The following is a 21,792-nucleotide window of genomic DNA, read 5'->3' as shown; positions in this document are numbered from 1 at the left end:
TATAGGAGATAAAATGTTCGCTCCTTTGAATCTGTTTAGGTTGAGCATGTGCATGCCAACAATGTAGCTGGAGCAGATGTTGAAAATGGGTGCTTCCAGGAATGGTCTTGCTCTGCATAATTTAGGGAGATTGTGTGTGTGTGCGTGCGCGTGTGTATGTGTGTGTGTGGGTGTAACGTCATTGTGCATTCTAGGCATGTGATTTAAGCCTTTAGCTGGCAGGCTCCGTGACAGAGCCCCTCTCTTTTATGAGCGGGACAATCTTGCATTTGTCCGAACCTTGAAACACCCTTCCTCCAAGGAACACACACACACACACACACATAAGCTCATGCACATGCACACAAACACACAGATGCACATGTAAGCGGGCTCGGGCTGTTTTTTAAGGATTCTACCGAAAAGTCTTATCAAAGCCTCCGCTGTATATTGTATTGAAATTGCTCCCACACTTCAGTGGCCACTGAGGCAATGAATAGAAAAGCGCTCTTTATTTCATTTCTCTCCCTCTCCCTTCATCTTCAGATAACTGCTTTCCTCTGGAGCTTTCTATGGAATGAGTTTGGTAAACCTGTATGTACTGGAGCCCGCTTACTGACAGGATTGAGCAGCTCAGCAACTAGATGCAGTTCGTCTCAACAGCCATTTATAGGACTGAGAGACAGTTCAAGAAGCTATTTGTAATTTGTGTGCTTTTGTCCCCCAATTGAGCTCTTCTGGGCCACTAGGCCACATTTGTTTTATGTCAGCATGCCAGTGCATTAAAAGAAAATTATCAGCTCGCCTTAGGGTGTATCTTCATATTTCCTCAAATAAACCTGCTGCTACTGTACATAACACTACATGCTGAAAATTCTGAATTATTAATAGGCAGTTTTATTTTTCTTCATCTCCCCCAAGCTCATATGATAGATACAACTGAGAGGAAGTGCATCTAGACCACAGAATGTAGCTCTGGGGAAGAACAGTAAATTATGTTATCTCTGCACAACCAAAATATAGACATTTTGTCATTGAGTGTTTTGTTTATTAGCTGCCATTAGTGGTATTTCAGTTTGCAGAGGGGCTTGTTTCAGTACAGTATGTCTTGAAGCTGTAGCAGGAGTGTAACGCACAGCACAAAACAGCAGCTATATTTGCATCCTCTTTCATTAATAAATCATAACGTTTAACAAATCAGAGGGAGGCGGAAGATGTCACGATAAACATCAGAGGTCTCTGGCTACACATTTGTGAACATGGGGGGGAGGAAGGGGAGAAGGTGGGAAACAGAAGCTACTTACTTTCTGATAGAAGCCGAATTTGAGTATTAATTTCCTGGTTTGCAATGTGATGCAGCGCGAGAGAAAGCGGGGGGATCACTGTAGTAATATGCCAAGCAGCCAGTTCTTCTCTTTGAACACAACATTCTCAAGTTTTGGAAAGTGTGAGAAATTCTGTTCTGGTAATAATAAACACCACCAATGTGTTGATCTTTACCCTCAATTTTAATGTTTTCTTTGGCCACTATTTCCATGAAAAACATTAAACGAAGTAAGGCTGGAAATTCTTCAAAGATTTACAAAATTAAGAGTTCATTTGCAGAAATATATTACCCGGGAAATTTGTTTGAGATCGGAGGCATCTGTGGAAGTGAATGTTTTATTTATTGCAAGTTCTCAAAAATCCAAGTAACCCTGCTGAATAATTGAATATATACGTATGTCCACCACTAAACACAAGTTGCCCCTGTAACTTCTAACAAACTCTAGTAGAGTAAAAATGTAGTCATAGATAGATAGATATATTATAATGGTTTTACTAGAACTCCTTTCAGCCAGCTGTTGTGCATTCATTTGGACACAACACTTATCTCTGCTGCTTAATTTCATTATTTTAACAGACCTCCCAACCTGGCAGCGCAGGGAAACAAAAGAGATTTGTTTCTTTTTTCAAGTGTAGAGAAAGAGACAGGATATGAGAACACAAGTTGACCTCTGTGATACAAGCCAGATTGGCCGGACACATTAAACCAATTTGCTAGGCTCAATAAGAAGCAGCCTATTGGAGATGACATGGCCACAATAGCAGATTGTCAGTGGACGTTCGCTCTCCAGTCATTGTGCGTTTGTGTGCGAGGGGAAGTGGATGATCACAACTCACAATAATTCACTGACACCGGAGCTTCAAAATATCATGTCATACTGTCATGTAATTTTGTTGAGTAGCAAGTGCCATTGTTTAGCTTTGTTGAGCTTCCTTAGACAGACTGGCATTTTAAGTGGTTTCAGATCAAGTCCTATCAGACTTAGTAATTACTTTTCTATTCTGTTCTAACAAGGCTACTGAGGGCCTGACTTGGGTATTTTGCCAGTCATTTGTGTTTGTCTATTTGTGTGCCGGTGTGTCTTGTTTTCTTGACCATGCTGATACTGCACGCTGCCCATATTTCTTTTGCATTTCAATTGCACACCTACACTAGATGGATCTGTGCATTTTGTACAATCCTTTTACTGTAGGGTGTTTTTTTTTAATATATATATATATATATATGAATTACTCGAATGCACAGAATACTTTATAGAGTGGAAAAAGAAGATTGTGCCAAGATTTCTGTGCATGCACCCAGAAGGTTTTGAACTATTGGTGCTGATGGCAGTGCGCTCAAACAACTCCGGTACAAGGAGCCAACCTAGCATCAACAGAGGTCCCGAAAACAAGAGAACAAAACATCACCTTCACAGTGGAGGAATCTAAGATTCAGCTGGCATGTCTGTGTGCGTGTGTATCTAAGTGCACGCGCACACACGCACCTGTATAAACCACCAGCTGTGCTCTGAAGCAGCGGTCTCGCTGGTTCCCTCAGATTGGAATAGGCTTCCCTGTTGGGGCCGCCTGCCCCCTGAGGGCTCTTAGATCCCTCCTGGGGTCGTAAGACTTAACGTTTTGACCAGCAGGGTGCTGGGGCTGCAGCTATATATAAATATATATATAGGAGTGACCTCCCGGTAATGTGCGCTGAGATGCACAGCACACAGAGGGCTACACCGGCGTACATGGCGTGGTGATGTATTCTTTGAACTGCCAGCAGCTGGGTCTCCTTGCTGTAAATCAAACACTTTCAAAGTCAAACAAAGTGGAACTCGCTCCGCTGTGTCTTGGCACCGGTCCAACCTGAGAGAGCTTTTATTCCTGCCACATCTTCCCTCACTGTGCCCCCCAGGCATGTGCTGTAGAAACAACACGCAGCTCAAAGAATGAGTTATGTGAATCTGTTCTCACCTTCTATCTCATTAGTATAAGAGAAATGATTTATCCCTTTCTCCCTGAACCTCTCTCTCCTTGTCCTTGCCTTCCACAGTTCAGCACTTCTTCAGCTTCATCAGTAATGTGATTAATTGATTGGAGGGATATACCATGAATACCGTCTCATTTTCTCTAATTTCACCTAACTACATGTCAAAACAAGACGCAGTAAAACGGCTTCTTCTCCCACGCCGTACAACCACTGGAGTACATTGCAGTAATCCAGGAAACGACAGTTTGCTTTGCAATTTGAGGAGTATTTTTCTAAACGATGTAATCCTGCCAGTGTATGTTTGCATGTTTGTGTGTGTGTGAGAAGATCCAACACTCTAATAGGAGAGAGATCCCACTGTCTTCTCTGTTCCCGCTTATATCTGTAGCACAGTTTGAAATCTGACTCCCATGTCTAGAGCCCTGTGTGCGTCTGAGGGGAATTGACAGCCACTGTGTTTTGCAGTGGCTGTTATGTGTTTTGTGGCAACAGAGGCGAATGAGTCGGCACTCTCAGATGTTATTGCCTAAACAAAAGGCCCTCTAAGTGGCGGGCACACAAGATTTGTCATCAAACGTTTGACTGTGGCTGCTCTTCAGGGTAGCAGTGGCGACGCTGAGTGCTAATGGCGTATTGAAAATGGTATATTTGGCCGGTCGCATCTTTTTCCATTGTACTACACAGATGTACTCAATTGGCCCCTCACTGGGTTTATGTCTTTGAGAGAAATCTTTTTGGGGCCTTTAGCATTCAGATCAATTGCTGGTTTGCTCCGTTTCTTATTGATTTTTCCTCTGTTTGGTACTGAAATACTGTATTTCATTATCTATCGCTCTGAGCATTGTTTAGTTAAAAAAAAAAAAAAGAAGTGCTAGTGCTAGTGCTCACTCTCTCTCTTCCTCGCCTCCCCCCCGCTCTCGCTCTGACTCTCTTCCTTTTCGGATTCCCTTTCTTTCTCTCCGCTCTTGTCATCTCAGATAAGCGATGCAATTGCTCATGTTACTGACGACCCAAGCCAAATTCATAATGATGAGATTATCTTGTCAACAGTACAGAGTGTATATGTCTGCCGTATTGATCTGCGCGCAGTCTTAATAAATGAAGTACCACGATGGAAGCGTTGGCTCAATGATAACTCTGAACAGATCTTGCTATTTATACACTCTCAACGCTGCTGAGATGATGAATGGAACTTGTGTATTCTGCCCTTCTCCTCTCTTTTCCCTTTTCCTCCTCTCTCCTCTCCTCTCCTCTACTCTCCTCTCTTCTCCCGACACATTGTTTGAAATGCGTCCTCTCTGAGGTCACGTTGACATGCTGAGTCGATGTACTCCCAGGTGGAGAGACATGGGTGCTGCTGCTGTGGGAGGTACCAATCACATCGACTACAGGGGAGGGAGAGCAAGGAGGAAAACATTAGCAGCTCCAGAGCTTGGGCCTGTGTGTGTCTTTAAATGACTGAGGTTTGAAGGGGGGTTTATCTGTGCATTTGAAGAGAAGGTCAGCAGGGTTTAGAGCTTGAGATTATATGCGATTGTTTCTTCTGTGGGCTAGCTGATTAATGCTAAAGCTGGTCTGACAGATACTTAATGCACCATAGACGCACTTAAAAGAGACTCGGAGGAGCTGGCGTCTGACACTTTGACAACGGAGCATTATCCTAAAGCCTTTTCTGTCAGTTTTTATCCAGGTGTATGGACAGTATCCTTCCTGTCTTCTATTCCTCCTTTTCCCAGCCCCTCCTTTGCTCAGATAAACCTCTGACCTGATACATATACAGCAGATAGGTCACCTTGAAGGGAAACTACACATTGTCCATCTGCTGTGTGTGTGTGTGTGCATAGAGAGACAGAGAGGGAGAACCCAGGTGTGTGTATGTGCACTTGTGCATGTATTGATGTTAGACATACAATATGTGTGCTTGCATTCTGTGTGTCTGTGTTTGTGTGTTTATATATCTGCGTCTGGCCTTGGTTCTGGGCTTTGGGGAAATATCTCAAATCCTTTCATCCACGGAACGGCTCTTTCTCCGCCAATTCAAATGGAATAATTTTGTTCTTTTAATGTTTTTGTTCACGAGCCCTCAGCGTCTGTCTTGTTAACCCGCAAACTAGACCACACTTTGTGGATGGTGTGTTTCAACACTAAATTATGAAATGCTTGTTTCTTTAGTCAAATCTGATATAAATACCAGATAAGATGGCTTAATAATAGCAGTTTGAAAGCGTATTAAAGGTGTGCTTTTAGCAGCCTTAAAACAGGTTGATGGCACACCATTTTCAGGTTGCAAGGCTGCAAACACGCTCTTATTGTAAATGATGAGTAGGCTTATTAATTTATTACTCTAAACACTGAAGGATAGACTTTTGTTCAATTTATTTTATGAATGCACTTTTATATTGCAGTTTGTTGGATCATATTGTTTCATTGAGTGGTAATTTCTATATTTTTTGTATGAATTTCATCATCTGAAGAGGGAAAATGTAAATCTAAGCGAAAAACAATTTTTTTTTCTTTAAGCTGAATTCAGAAAATGTGCTTATTTGCTTTTTTGCTAAGAGTTAGATGAGGAGATTTATACCACTCTCCACCATTCTGTCCAGTAATCTGAAGGATAGCCAGCAGCTGGTTAGCACAGCTTCAGATTCAGACAACTTTATTTATCCAGAGAAGGGCAATTCATTTGCATTTTAACCCCGTCCATATACATAGCTTCAATACTCACGGGCAAGGATATAGAAGCAGCAGATCAACATACATTACATGGGTCAATACAATGGACAACCAGCAGCAGTAAATAAAATAAACCATTCTGCTGTAGTTCACATAAGCCAAGTTTAAAAGAAAATTGAAACAGTCATTTGATAATGACTATCGACACATACATACAGTATGTACGTATGTATGTATACATACGTACATACACACACTGCGTACATATGCATACACACACAGCATGGGCCACAAAGACTTCACTCAATTCACCTAAAATTATTACCGTTGACGTTTAGTAGCCTGATAGCGGAAGGAATGAAGGACTTAGAGTAGCGGTTTGTTCTACTAAGGGGCACATTATAGCGCCGGCCTGAGGGCATTACAGTAAATTTGCCGGACAGAACATGGTCAGATTGGCTGATAACTCCTTTTGCTTTTCTGGCCATCTGTTTCTCCCAGAGGGAGCGCAAGTCTCTTTGCTGGGCTCCAATTATCTTGGAGCAGACATTCCCCATGCCATTAAGGCTTTTCTTGTTCTTCTCAGACAACCCACTGAACCAGCAAATAAATGAGAAAGTCTTTCAATGAATGATTGATTGATAAAAATGACAGTATCAGTAGTATCAAATAGTATCACAAACATGAACATTTTGAGTTGAGCTTCTACATTAACTGAATTCTTTGTTGTCCACGCTTAGCAACCGACTCTGCGTACGTCGAACACGAGTTGAGAGTCGAACACTGTTCCTAGATATAATTTGGACATCCACACCATGTGTAATACTAGCTTTTGGTTTGTGCTTATTCTGCCTGAAATCAATTATTAATTCCTTAGATTTCAATACATAAAGGTCGAGGAGGTTATCATCACACCATTTAACAAAGGCATGTAAGGCACAACCATGGTCCAACTCTGAGCACTGAAGAAGAGACAATAGGGCGGTGTCATCAGCAAATTTCACAAGCTAGCTTGTGAGAAGTTCTGCAGTTGTCTGTATACATAACAAAAAGTAGGGATGACTGGACACAACCCTGGGGTGAGCCCGTATTTGAGACCTTGATGCTGCACATCTGTCCATTTACCAAAACCTGCTGGATTCTGTTTGTTAGAGAATCTAAAAACAGCATCAAAAACTGAACAGGTCATTTTTCAAGGGTTTCTCAAGGTGCTTATACACTCTATTGAGAATGAAAAGTTTTACATCCTTCACACCTTTACAAGCTTGGGAAGCAAACTGCAAGGAGTCAAATTTGAGGGAAATGAGGGGGAAAAAAACATACCTTTTAAAATCTTTTTCCAAATTTTTCATAACAAGGGATGTAAGCACAACAGGTCTAAACTCATTTAGTTCTTTGGGATTTTTTGATTTTGGCATAGGTATTATTGTGAAATTCGGCACACACCTTGAAGAGTTTAGTGAAGACCTGACTAAGCTGGTCAGCACAGTAGCGAAAGTGCGCCCGCAGATGGCAGATGGCTTAACATAAAGACTGGAAACAGGTGGAAACAGGTGGAAACAGCGAGCCTGGCTCTGTCTGCATTTAACAAAATCTGCCTACTAGCACCTCTAAAGCTCCCTAATTCATTTATTATATCATGTATGTTTCACCAAAACATGTCAAAACAGCATGTTGTGGTTTTATGGGAGATTATGTGTCAAACTGTTTCTTGGCCAGAAGAAGTGATTTCCTGGAGTCGTCACCATGAGGTTCATATTTAGACATGATAGCCGCAACAATTTCCTCAACTAACCCTTGGAAAGAAAGCGAACAAGTGTATTCTGTACCAAACTGTCAAAACTATTGCTTTTAAAGGCAGAATGAGTAGGACTTGTCGATTTGAGGTTTGTAAACACAACATTCAAAGTTCGCCCCTCCTCCCCGGCTCAACGACACCAGAAGCCCTAGCCCACTGACCAAGGTTAAGTTTAGGGTGCTCGCCAGCGGGCGTAAACCAAGCCCAGATTCTCGTTTTCGATCGAGCTTTGTCTGCTTGGCGTTTTGCCTCGCTATGTGTGCGTTTTTCCGGCACTGTGTCCGCCATTTCCATAGCTTCCTCTTGGATGTGTACTTACGATAACCTGGTCGCTTTGTTTTTATAGAGGTTGACACCTAGAAACGTCCCGAACACAGCAAAATAAGAAAATACACGCAGAGGGCAGGGTCTCTGTAGATATTAGCTCTGTCCTTTAAAAATTACGTTCACATACAACAAAACTGCATTTTCAATTAGTTTCAAGGGAAAAGTATTTTGTCTCGGATTTTTTTACGTATCACAAATACATTTGTAACGATAGTGTATGGAAGTATAGGGAGGAGGTCAGGGTGGTGGGTGGGTCAAACAAACGCAGGACTTCCACCCAGGAGACTGCTGTTCATGTCCCGTGTGAAACTAAAATTCAGCGTTAACCTATCTTAATTTACATCTGCAGCTTAATAACGTAACAAACGTAGTCATTTATAAGCCAAACTGTGATGTTTTTTTTTACTAAACCTAACCAAGTTATTTTGTTGCATTTTATGTTTTGTTTTGTTTTAATTTCCGACGTTAATCACATGTTTAAAACTGTGACCGTAATCCGGGAGAAAATACATCTCCCTTGAAACATAATTGAGAATGCATTTTAGTTGTATGGGAATGTAATTTTGTAGGAGACATGGTTGTGCATACAGATACCGCCACACACTTCTAGTGGGTCAAAAGTAATGATTGAGAGGGATTATTTGTGTATGAGTCTATACAATGTGTTTTTTTTTAGGAAAATACTACTCATTCTGCCTTCAGGTGTTGTTATAGGCTTCTTGCTCAGTACTATATATGTACAGTACAAGGAGCCTGTTACCTCTGTAACAGCTTTGGATTTTTGGGCTGAGTAGGCTTTGGATTAATGAGGGTGAAGCAAGGTCAGTGCTGACTCAAGACATCAGTTAACGGCAGAGCTGTTGTAACTATTGATGAGCAAGAACTGAATGATTAGTAGCTTACACACCAAGATTATATACTGCGCCCTCTCCTTTCTTTGTACTGCTTTCCTCACAGTTTCAACAGGGTATAAATAATTCAACATCAAGTAAAGTCCTCTGTCTCCCACTCCTATTTCACTTTTTTCCAAAGATTTTCTTTTATCAATAATCATAAGACTGGTCCCAGCTGTAAGCTGCCCAGACCAGCTGGTTAAATGTGTCCACACAAAATGAATCAAGTAGTGAGGGAAAACAACACTGCTATTTTAGGAGAGCTGGCAAACTGCTGTGCTAGGTGTTTTTATGTGTTGGAATATATGCCAAAAGCTACATTTATCATTTACTCCTGGGGTTAAACTGCTGTAGATGTAATCTTTAAAGTTATCAATTTATTCTTTTAGTACCCTTTTCTCCTGGTATATTTGCAGACTATGTTTTTCACATTCCTGCACCTCAGCTGGAAGCCAGATGTGCTGTGATGGACACTAGAAAGGCCAGAGAGGCCCTCTTTTCGTGGAGATATGTGTGTGAACATTACAGCATTTCATGAAAAGAACATGCATGGTTTCATGTTAATGCATGATCAGTGCATGGCTATTGGTCAGAATGATGATAACTTTGAATAAGTTAAGTAAGTTGACCAATGGAAAGGGTTTTCTTTGTCTTGGAGAAAGGTATATAACCTGTGTATTATCTTCCTTCGAGGAGACATTCCTGTTTGACTTCTGGTGCCATGTGTTTTAAGTGTTACAGTTCTCTATGACACTGCCACAGATGTTGATTGTGTTAATAGGAGTACAAACATGCCGTCTTGTGTCGCCCTTCCTCTTCAGAGAAAATTATTCTCTGAGATGGCAGCTGAGACTGGCTGCTGAATTGTTGTCAGTGCTGTAGTATTTTTAAAAGATAATGGGGGAAGGAACTGCAGACATACAAAAGTAATATCGCAGAAGATAATTGCAAACAGAACCGGGCCTGTAATACTTGAGTAATATTAGAATGAGGAGTGCGTCTTGCCCTTTTCAACTGGAGACCAAAAAACAGTTTTTTTTGGGGAAGATGGAGATGGGGTCACAGCCTCTTCTAGACTAGACTTTTGTCTAGTCTAGTAGACTGTGATTAAGAATGTGTTTTTTCATTTCATGTTTTGGTCTGGTGTATTGTTGACTGTCAATGCCTGAACAGGCTGCCTCATTATATTACAATGCACACAGGTGTGACTGCACCTCATAATAATGGCTCACACAATCTCAGAGACCAGTTAATTCATGTATTTATGTGTCATTAAATACACATGTGTGCTGTGCGCCACTGTGGCCCACCTGTGGATATAATTATTCTTAATTATTTGTGTTACTTATTTTTATTTTATGTAGACGTTTGATTGAGAAACATGTGAAGATATTATTGAAAAAATATATATATTACAAAGATCCAAGTGAAAATCAGATTAGAAAGATGTAATATGCATCAGAAAAACTCCTCAACATGGTTAGGAGATATGGCAAAATTGACCTGTTATCCACTGCCACCCCTTATTTAGATATATTTGGAACTGGTGGAGATTGGCAAAGTAAAGCTCACGAGGCCATGAGCACCACATCTGTAGCTTACTACTTGTTGCAAATCCAAAACTATTGTATAACAGCATTAAAACAAACATCTTAACTAGGGCTGTCAAAAATAACGCAATAATAGCACGTTGGCGCAAATTAGTTTTAACGCCACTAATTTCTTTAACACATTAATAAAATCGATCTTTCGGAGATTGTAGCGGGCTCATTTTTAAAGCTAGAGTGAAGTTACTGATATCAAATGAAACTAGAATCATCAACATAAGGAATACATTGATACCATCTATGTCATATAACGCTCCAGACTTCCACCAAATTTTGGCCAGGAAAAACTGGCATGACCATTTTCAAAGGGGTCCCTTGACCTCTGACCTTCAGATATGTGAATGTAAATGGGTTTCTACGGGTTCCCACGAGTCTCCCCTTTACAGACATGCCCACTTTATGATAATCACATGCAGTTTGGGGCAAGTCAAGTCAGCACACTGACACACTGTCAGCTGTTGTTGCCTGTTGGGCTGCAGTTTGCCATGTTATGATTTGAGCATATTTTTTATGCTAAATGCAGTACCTGTGAGGGTTTCTGGACAATATTTGTCATTGTTTTGTGTTGTTAATTTATTTCCAATAATATATATATGCATACATTTGCATAAAGCAAGCTTATCTGTCCAATCCCCTGTTGATAAGAGTATTAAATACTTGACAAATCTTCCTTTAAGGTACATTTTGAACAGATACAAAATTTGATTAATTTGCTATTAATCACAATTAATCATGGACAATCATGCGATTAATTGCATTTAAATATATGAATTGATTGACAACCATAATCTTAACCACTGGATGTCACAAGCATAGTGAAACAATAACATTTTTGATGTAGTTTGGGGGATTGCATATACCCATTAGATCATTTGCATTCTCTTTCCACCCGGATGAGAATATGCTTAAATCTGATTAAGATCTTTTGTAAAAAAAAATTAAAAATAATGAGACTTATATTCTGTCGCAAAGATATGTGTTCCTCGACTGAAACACTTGAATTCATAATCATTTAATTTCAAACTACAGACCCATTGTAAAAGGGTCACAGTCAAATTGGTTTTATTTACTTTCATTTAGTGAAAAAAAGATTCAGTTTGCTCTAGTAGAGCCTGTTTGTGATCTTTACCCGAGGGGATGTTGGTCAACATCATAACGGTTTATGGGAAATGCTGTCCTTTTCAGTTAGATAGGGATGATTCATTCAATAACAGCTTAATCAGTCCATTAATAAATCAATTACATGCATATATTTTTTTGTAATTTGTGGTAAACAGATTATTCTGTATTACTATATGCTTATTAAGACAAGCCTTCTGAGCCATTTTGTTTATGCAGGATTTAGTTTAGCCCATCATTTGATTTTTCATGCATCATAAAATAGGCTAGACTGTAAGATCTCCAGCACCTGTAATGGTATGTGTGTGTGTGGACTGTGTAAGTGAGAGAGAAAAACATGTTCAAGGCTATGCACACTCTCAGGAGACTTGCATTTTATTATTTTCTACGTGAGTTGATTTTCAAGATGATAATGAAAGGTTTAAGAATAGAGTTTTCTTGACCATCTCTCAGACTCGTTGGGTAGAGTTTCCTTTTCAGGCTCTTTTAAAAGTGATTTAGTCTCAAAAACGTAATGGCAGACATTACTACAAAGATGAATGTACTCTTAGCAACCCCCCCAAAAAAACTGACGGACTCTTTCGTAGCTCTTAGGCAGCTATCCCACTTGTACATAAGGCGACTACCTTAGAAATTTGACCAAAGTAGTCATTTGTAGACCGAAGAGAAAATTATATCCATGCTTGCTCAGGCTCTTCCTCAAAGGGAATAATAAAGTAGCAGTAACCGCACAGGTTGAAGGAAATCAGCTTTGAAGTAGTGTCTCGTCTCTCTTGATGAAAAGAGGCAAGCACAACTACCTCGGCCCTCCCTCTGCCCTGCGCATCCCTTCTTTTCTGTCTTTGCTCTTCACCTATCGATGATTTCAGCCCCCTACTCAGTGTGAGGTTTGAATGTCAACTCTTTCATTTGCGTGCCTTTTCCTCACTACATGAAGTGGTTTTGTTGAGACTGATGATGATAAACAAAAAAAGAACAGTTGTGCCATTAAAACAACTTGATGCTTTCCACTGGGCTCCTAATAGGCATCTCTAATGACACTGGATGGTCAACCAAAATAATAGGCAATCAATGTGAGTGGTTGCATATTAATTATGAATATTGTGTCTTTGCTGGTGAGCAGTGAATATGCAAGGGAGAGGTTATGCTTTTGATACTATAAAAGCCTCCAAAGTGCTACTTAGCCTTATTTAATGAAGGAGCCCCATTCCCCACCAAATGAACATGAACACAAAAAAATAAAAAGCAATGTGGTTATGTTATGAATTATGGCAAACCATGATTAACAAGATGAGACTATTGAGTTGGATTAGAGCTGCCTGAGTCACCAGCTTCGTAATAAACCAGCAATTCTTGCAAAAACCCCCACAGTAGTTCTACAAGAAACACTGTCACACTATGTCAACACAGCGGCAACTCTAACACATGCAGATGTGTGCTGCTTTATTCAGCTGGAGTTGTGTTAGATTTGTGGCACTAAAGTCGAGTTCAGTACAATTAGAGATGGGGAGAGACTTGGCGGTAAGAGAGATACTTTAAATGACTGATCACTAGGGGTGGGACAAATAATCAATATATTCTGATATAGTCTCTAGTGATACATCATTACGCTGGCACTATTTCCACGTTACTGAGGAACAGTATGTCCTTCCTTTCCATAAAAAAACCTTGAAACCTTTTCATAATGCCAGAAATTGTACATGCATCAAGTCCATTTAGGGTCATCAGTCACATGGAGTGTCAGCTCACTCATTCATGTGACAGTTATGGTTACCTGCCATCATGTGACAAACATTGTGGTACAGAGGAAAATCAACATGGCTTATGCAGGTGACTCACTGTAGCAAATCATTCTGCACAAAACCCTGCGGCAAGGGCTTTTTCATCCTCTGTTGTTGGCTGACCAGCGAAGAGAATATGAAGTCAGTCAAGACTGCAAATGGGCTTTATACCTCATAGATACCAAGCAACAGGAGATGATGTATGCTGCAGCTCAACATATTCGGATAACGAGGGCTGTATACACAACATTCACAGTTGAATACGCAGCGTGGTTTTAGGGTCAGGGTCCAGTATGTTTTTCGGTACAGCTGGGAAGAAAAACCCACAGCATTTCTTTTAATTTATTTTTGAAAACACTAAACATTGGCCCATGGGCATTAAATCCTGCTGTCAGTAAAAGTAAAATAAATTGATAGATCTAAGATCTACAGCTGAAAACAAGCAGAACTGAAGGAGTTCAGTAAAAGCTGTATGGTTTAGATGAGTAACCTGTACTGTAGGTGTGAATGCTCATTTACTGGTGATTCTCTGCACTGCAAAATGAAACGTTTTATAGTCTTTTTCTTAACTTTATCCAGAGCATGCATGCTTGATTTCAGCTGTGCCTCATGTCATTTATACAGCTGCACTTGTTCACACTGGGGAGATGCCAGTTTAAGTACTATTTTGTACCTTTGCCCACAGCACCGCTCATCAGGGCACCTTGGGGAAAGCTCATTTTTCTTTTTAGTTTGTTATTCATTTGTTGGAAGAATTGGTGCACAGGTTGCACTCTTTGTACCTGTTTTACCACATATTTCTCTGCAGGATAATTTAGCAAATAGTGTACAAATTACATAGTACAAATACAAATGACAAAACATTTGCCATGTATATTAATCCTCTAAATGAATCGACTAAGTGAGACAAATGGCTTTTTTAGATATTTTTGGTGGAAGACAAAAAAGTACATTACACCAGCAAAATGACAAAAATGGATGTTCTTTTCCCACAGAGAAACCACTTCCTCCTAATATGAATATGGAGAAGGCATTCTAAAATACTATGACTACATAAACAATCCTATCTATGTCACGTTCAGATACGAACTTGTCTTCATTAGGGATGTACCGATACCGATGCTGGATCAGATATTGGGCCAATATTGACTCAAATAGCTGGATTGGTTATCGGTGACAATGGGGCCGATCTATTCAATTCAATTATGTTTATATACTATATACATTATATACTGGAATTTTAATTCCTGTTTAAGTTTTGACCAAAGGCTTACAGTTGAATTGGAATTTTGAAGATTTTTTACCAAGTTGCTGGTGCACAATGTATTATTTTAATAAAAAATAACAATTAAATAAATTTGTATCTATGTATTTATTTGTTACATTTTGTTTTACAAAATTAGTAAAGCAATGTTTAAGTCAAGCCTGATGTTGCTTTACACATAAAATAATGATCCCAATCACTTCCACACATTGAGGCATACAGCTTATTAATTATACACTGGTATCAGATCGGTTCTCGGTATAAAAGCCCAGGTATCGGTATCGGGACTGAAAAAGTCGGATCAATGCATCCCTAGTCCTCATATGTGTAAGATATCTTCTGTCTCATTTATGATAAAGTACCGTCTAGAATCATCAGCGAGGTGTCCATTTGGACTGATAAAACCTCACTGTGGTTGAGAACTGTCTAGTCTCCATTTACTGGCACCGGCGGCACTTCCTTACTTCTCAGAAATTCATTTGGACCTGACCTCTTGTAAGTTATTTGGAAGATAGTGGAAGATATTTAGCAGGCAGTCGACTGTGATGGCTTTAAGTTCACTTAAGCCCATTGATTGATTGCTCTCTTATCTCCAGGAAGATGTATAGGACCAGCTAATTAGATTTGATCACTTACAATTGCTACTCAGCCACTAGGTAATCAATGCAGTCTAATTATTGTCTAGTTCCTCCGCCCCTTTTCCCTTACTTCCTTTATCATCCTCTCACTTTGCTCACTTTTCTTCTGTTTTCCTCTTTTATTTCCTGCATTTGCGGCACCCACCTTCACCAGTGTGTATTCTTTCCTCTGAGCTCAGTGTCTCTCTGTTTTATCCTTTATACAACCTTCCCTCCCATTTGGCTGTTGCTGAGCTGCTTTGACAGCTTTCCAAGAGGAATAAACTAGAGTTCCCGTAATGCAACACACACATACACAACAGAGACTCAGTTTATGAAATTAAAAACTGCAGTCCAGATCTTTTTAGCTTACTGACAAGGTTATGGTGGATCTGGAACCGCTCACACCTTCTGACACACGCATACACACAGAGAGTACTTTGTGTGCTTTTGGAAGACAGTAAAGGACAAATTCATGTATCATACCTAGCAGGGAAGGTAGAGGGAGGGGAGGTACTCTCGTTCCTGTGAATAAAAGAGAGCTGTCCAATGATGTGTGAAAGAGAAGCTGCAATTTGTCCTCTTTCACAACATCCCCTACCTAAGATATCAAACACTCATGTACACACAACACACAAACATAGCCCGGTAGAAACTACCGGTGCCCCAAAATGCACCAACAAGGCCTGAGAGCAGAATAGCACTCCAATATGCTCGTCCCATTTGTCTCAATCGGCCTGCTGTCTGCTCGGTCAGTCTTAGGGTCTCAATGGGAATACAGAATAGAGTGCAGCTTTTTACACTTACTCAGCCTCACTGTACTCAGTATCTCTCTGACCTTTGTGGCCTTGCTGCCTGGACTTGATACAACATATCATTCAGTACACCCCGACAATGAGGTTTTGCAATCCTCATCCAAACTAACCTCTGCTGATATCGACACAAAGTGCGTTCACCCAGAACCGCTGGATTTATCTCGTGGTGAATAGGTTCGGTGCGTCTCTGAACCTTTTAGGTCAAAGTCTCATATTTTAGGTCCGTAAGCAAGCCAGATTTTAAAACCTTACGGGCCAAATATACAGAAGCTGCAGTTTGGGTCCATTCAATTTAGGTCAGTTTAGTTCAGCTCAATTCAATTCACTTCAGCTCAATTCAGTTCAGTTCATTTCGAGAAGTCCCGCAAGGGGAAATTAGAAGGCAAGAAGTGCAAGCATGCAACATGAAATACTCAATGATTCTTGCGGTGCTAAATGAATTTATGTACTGTATAATTCAGTGTCTAATAATGATAATAAAACTGCTGGACATGTAGCCAGTATGTATCATTCCCCCTCAAATTATCCTGTATTCATTGTGGGCTCTGACTGGCTAAGTACAAGGCAGCCCATACTGGCCGTTATCGATCCATTAATTGGAAAGTGGCCCATTGTAGTGAAAGGGCTGGGCAGTTATAGACAGACAGGAAGAGATGGAGGCTTAAGATCAGCCTGGACTCTAATTGGCAGGAAAGAGGTTTCTATGAAGTGGCGTAATGTGCTTTTTATTGGCTTGTAGGGGTGGTGGGCGGTAGATGGATGTAGAGCACACGCTGCTTAAGTGCGACATGCATGTTTTTTTCTTTTTGTTAAGAAGTCGTGAATACCATGCTACGGGATTCAGCAGTGTATTCCCATTTAACACACTATCAAAGTACAGTAGACCATTGCCATTTCAGGTTGATGTCATCAATGTGAAACACTACAGTGGGTGGAAAAAGATGCACTTTTCATGCTATTGTAATATGCAAAAAAAAATTCTGTGCACATTATATCATTTGGATATTCGCTCTATGTGCGCAGGTGTGGAAAGTAAATTAAATCCTATAACAATCAAGCAAAACCTTCTTCTCTTAATGTCCTTTCATTATGATCAGATGCAGTGCCCACAGAGCTGAGTTGATTGAAAAGTATGTCCAAGGACGGGTCCCTGGTCATAAAAGTACAGAAGGGGCACATTATTATTACAAAGACTTCCATTTCCCATTTTTTGAGAAACTCAGGCTGTTACCATTTCAATGCCAAACAATTTCATACATCCATTCTTCTCGTACTCCGTGGTCAGATTCCAGCCTTTGATATATTGTGTGGGTGTTTTCTTTTAATCTTGGCGAAGGCTGAGGTGGAATAGAGTGTTTAGGTAGAGATAAAGGTGTTGGCAAAAGCATGGAAGGTCAAAGTACTGAGGTGGCCTGTCTGACCTTCACACACCCTTTCTCATACCGAGCCACCGCAGAGCGCGGATGACATTGAAATACTCTATCGACTGTGAGTCAAGCTGTGCATGTGAAAAAGCCTGGCACACGGAGACATTACTCACTAAACGTGACATTTTACTGCTATCAATTCAGGACAGAGAGTTGTGCACTACATCGGGTAATTATTTGTGTTACTGTGATGAATACCACTACAACGGTATGAAAGCTATTTTTTCTTGAAGCCAATTGTTTCCACCCTTTCTACCTCTACCCAACAGGGACGTTGACATATTCCTGGAATAATTTTAACAAAATATAAACACATTAGTTTCTTTCATTATTAGTAAGGTTGACAGGCACTTCTGTAAATGCCAGAAAGAAACTAGGATCTTTGTGACCTTTTAGACCAATCGGCATGATTAAAAACCCTCATATACCGTACGTTGATATGATTAACAAGAGAGGGAGAGAGACAGTACTTTCCAGTGCCAATGTGATTGATCCAGTCTGTAATGCACTGCTGCATACAGTGCTGAGGATTGAGGAGTGTTTGTGCAGTTTATGCTGTAGGCTTTGTACCAGCATCCCTTTATACTGATGTATTTTGTCATACATGCCACACTGTTTCTTTGCGCGACTGTATATGTAAGACTTTACTGTGTTTGTGTGCACAAGCGTGTACAGTATGTGTGTTTTTTCTATCGATCCACATAGCAAGGAGCCCCCCTGTGTATGATCACGTAGACCCATATCGAATTCAACACATACAAGCCCCAGTTCCTCACAAACAATTTCTCGAGAAAAAAAAATAAAGTGTTCAGAGAGTGAACAGATTCTCACAGAAATGTTGTGAAAGGAACTAACAAATTGCACATTAATTTTATGTACAAACGGTGGTGTAATTTGGTTACTGGATGTTTTCGCTGACACATTTTCTATGCTCATCAAGGCTATTGTCCTGGCAGTTATTGATCACGTCTGCCAGATTTGATGTCCAGCTCTGCGGTTTGCTCTCGAAAGGCTAATTAGCTTGCTTTATGTGGTTAATGAAATGCTCAAACCTAAACGATACAGAGCTCACATCCACAGTATTTTATTTGCCCCTACTCTGTCCTCTACCTCATTTTTTCTGCATAATTAATCATATGTCACTGGGAGATCTTGTTTCACAGCAGGACTCATTCCCGTAGAGCTCACTACATACCTTTTTTTTCTCTCTCTCTCTCTCTCTCTTCTCCACAGACGGACAATTTCCCCACTGAGCCTAATTATATGGGTAGCAGACAACAGTTTGTTCAAAGGTAAGAGTTGGGATCTATAACAGTCACTACATCTCAGACCTTTGTTTTCTTTTCTCCAATAGTCCCAGCACAGTACAGTAACTAAACGGACAATTAATTGTACCATGTCATAGCAGGAAGAGGAAGGGCATGTACATTTAATTAGGTTTAAAAGTGGTCACTAACAGCATTTTCTATAATACATAAAATATAATCACACACAAGATGCTCTGCTATTTTGTTTCATCTCCAGTCTCCTTTAGCAGACGGTACAGCTACAGTATTTTTAGAAGCATTTATTACATCTTAAATTCTATTATTATAATTTCTTTCTTTCAGCATTCAGGGATGCTCATCAATGTTTCATGCTGTTTCTAAACTTCCTCTGAGGGTTAAAAAGACAAAATCTCTATAAGTACTCTTCTTTTTTTTTTTATTGTGTGTCTAGTAGTTCAACATTCAAAGACCCAGAGCGAGCGAGCCTCCGAGACAGTGGTCATGGTGACAGCGACCAGGCTGACAGCGACCAGGACACCAACAAAGGCTCCTGCTGCGATATGTCTGCAAAAGAAGCCCTCAAGTTGAAGGCTACAGGCGTGAAACCACCACCTCTGGAGCAAGGTGAGCCCTCATCGGCTGAATTTGACTGCATGAGAAATGAAAGATGCCATGGCGTGAGCCAGACACACTTGAGTCAAATGACTATCAATCTGTTTTTTCCTCCGTACTGCGGTTATTTGTATCAACGATTGAGCTCCCGACTTGCCTGAACGCTCACAATCTGAACTTGTACTCTGCTACTTCATTCCCCCCTACTTTGTTCTCTGCACTTTTCTCATTTAATGTGTGTGTGTGTGTGTGTGTGTCTGTGTGTGCATTTGAGGGTGTGAGCGAGTGTGCATTCTATACACGTCCTCAGTTTATCAAAGCAGACAAGCCCATTATGTTTTTATAAGCCCAACTTCTTCAGCCTCTCCATTTAGTCCCCCTTCCCTGAGCACCCGTCTCTGAAACTTTGGTAATGGAACATGGAAAATGACTTAGTGAGCGGCAGGAGATGTAGCTTCGTAGTGCGGTGATTAAATATGAATAATTATTCTAAGCGCTGTGGGTCGGGCAGATTACACATGACATGTGTAGAACAATAACTCCCCAGATATGAGTTGTCGCAGTGCTCCCCCACCCCAGCCACCTCGCATGATTAGTGCAGGGTCAGGGAAGGCAAGAAAGCCGAGATTATACATATAGTAGGAAGTAAAGGGACAGGAGGTGGTATGGTGAATTTCTCACTGCAGGTTCATCCACCCATGTACCTCGGTGTGGGTCATTACCTGCTTGGCAAAACAGATATTCCCACAGAAATACAAACTCACTAAAGTCTTGACACCAAGAAGTATGTGTCTTGCCGAGTGGATCCAGAAGTACAGTGCGCTATACTGAACATGGATTCTGTGTAATGGTGCTATTAATCCAGGGAACAGAAGGGCTGTTTTTCTCTTTGCGGAAGGACAATGACAATTTGTTGCAATATGCATGTCTGACTAGATCGCATTTTTTTTTTCCTTTTCATTGGTTTTTAGAATGAAAAAAACCCACACACGTTGGCAAGAGAAATTGGCCAATTAAAAAGCTCCATATGTTTCTCATTTCGCAAAATGTTCCTATTTAATTGTCCATGAGGGACTGGGAAAATCACATGTATGCACGCGAAGCGCATGACAAACGGAGCTAAGTGTGTGTCAGCCAGTAAAAAACTGTCCCAATAAAACAAAATGTGTACTGCTACTGCCAACCACATTCTGCCCATCCACTTTTCTGTTTTCTCTGTGTTGTCTTCGATCAGTATCCTTTTGATAGTCTCGAACAAGAGATTGTCGCACCCATACACCAACAGACACACACACACACAAGCCCCGTGGTGCTGGAAACTCAGGCTGCAACCTGCCATTGCCTGTTTCTCACTCTCCGCTGCCCTCCCATTTATTCTCACACTCCGCTATGTTTTCACCCTCGCTCCGCGACTCTCGTTCCACTTCTCCACCTCTCCTTGTTTGGGGAAATCGATTGATGTGAGATTAGACAGTTAACTGGCTGCAGCTGGCTGTGTTTAGCCAATAACATGCAGGCTTAGCTAAACTGTGGGGGAGGGCAGGGGCAGGAGGCCAAGGCATGGTGCAAGAGCAGTGATGAGTGAGGGGTGGCGAGCATCGCTCTGGCAGTGTTCCAGTGCATCTTTATTAAGTTGCAAAGATACCAGTTGAATGCTCCAAAGCAGCAAATTATGCCTCACTTTCAGTTAAAGAGGACCTATTATGCTTATTGTCAGATCTATACTAGTATTTTCGTTTTCTACTAGAACATGTTTTAATGTTCAAAAAACACTTTAATTTTCTCATACCGGCTGTGCTGCAGCACTTCTTTTCACCCTCTGTCTGAAACGCTCTGTATGAACTCCTGCCCCCCCCCTCCCGAAAAGCCCAGTCTGCTCTTATTGGTCAGCTGGCCCACTGTTGTGATTGGTCAACCGTGCCAAACTCTGGACTCCGCTCCAGCTCCGCTCTAACTATCTTGCTAACTAGTTTGAGGGCGTACCAAACTAGCCGTTATGCAGATGTGTTACTTGGTGACATCACCACGTTATGAAAGAAAAGGCGGGACTTCAACCAAGGCGTTTCAGGCGCACTCCCTTTGGCGTGGACTTTGTGCTTTGTAACTTTGCAGACCTTTTACATGCACAAAAAACAATATAACACACTAAAGGAAAGGGGAAAAAGCACAAAAGCATAATAGGTCCTCTTTAATATTTACATGAGAAAACAATATTATTGTATGGTCTTCTGCCTCTCAAATTACAATGCCATCTACTCAGGAAGGTCTGTATTTAGGTTTTATGTCCTCCTGCTGTTTAAGATGAATTGCAAGA

The 21,792-nt window shown here is 40.8% G+C and overlaps 1 protein-coding gene across 4 annotated transcripts in view; it reads left to right on the top strand.

The window, feature by feature from the left end:
- pcdh17 (protocadherin 17) overlaps positions 1-21,792 on the top strand; it is a 61,742-nt gene that overhangs the window by 7,615 nt on the left and 32,335 nt on the right. For 2 of the 4 annotated variants that reach the window (XM_074614663.1, XM_074614661.1), the window contains exons 3-4: positions 18,832-18,890; positions 19,321-19,490. In XM_074614663.1, the coding sequence (XP_074470764.1) occupies positions 18,832-18,890; positions 19,321-19,490 (229 nt within the window). Of the gene's footprint in view, positions 1-18,831; positions 18,891-19,317; positions 19,491-21,792 lie in introns of all 4 variants that reach the window. The other 2 variants (XM_074614662.1, XM_074614660.1) reach the window with 1 other exon arrangement.

This window comes from Sebastes fasciatus, chromosome 2, assembly GCF_043250625.1.
Source record: "Sebastes fasciatus isolate fSebFas1 chromosome 2, fSebFas1.pri, whole genome shotgun sequence".
Lineage (NCBI taxonomy): Eukaryota > Metazoa > Chordata > Actinopteri > Perciformes > Sebastidae > Sebastes > Sebastes fasciatus.
This window is presented reverse-complemented; position numbering and strand designations above follow the sequence as displayed.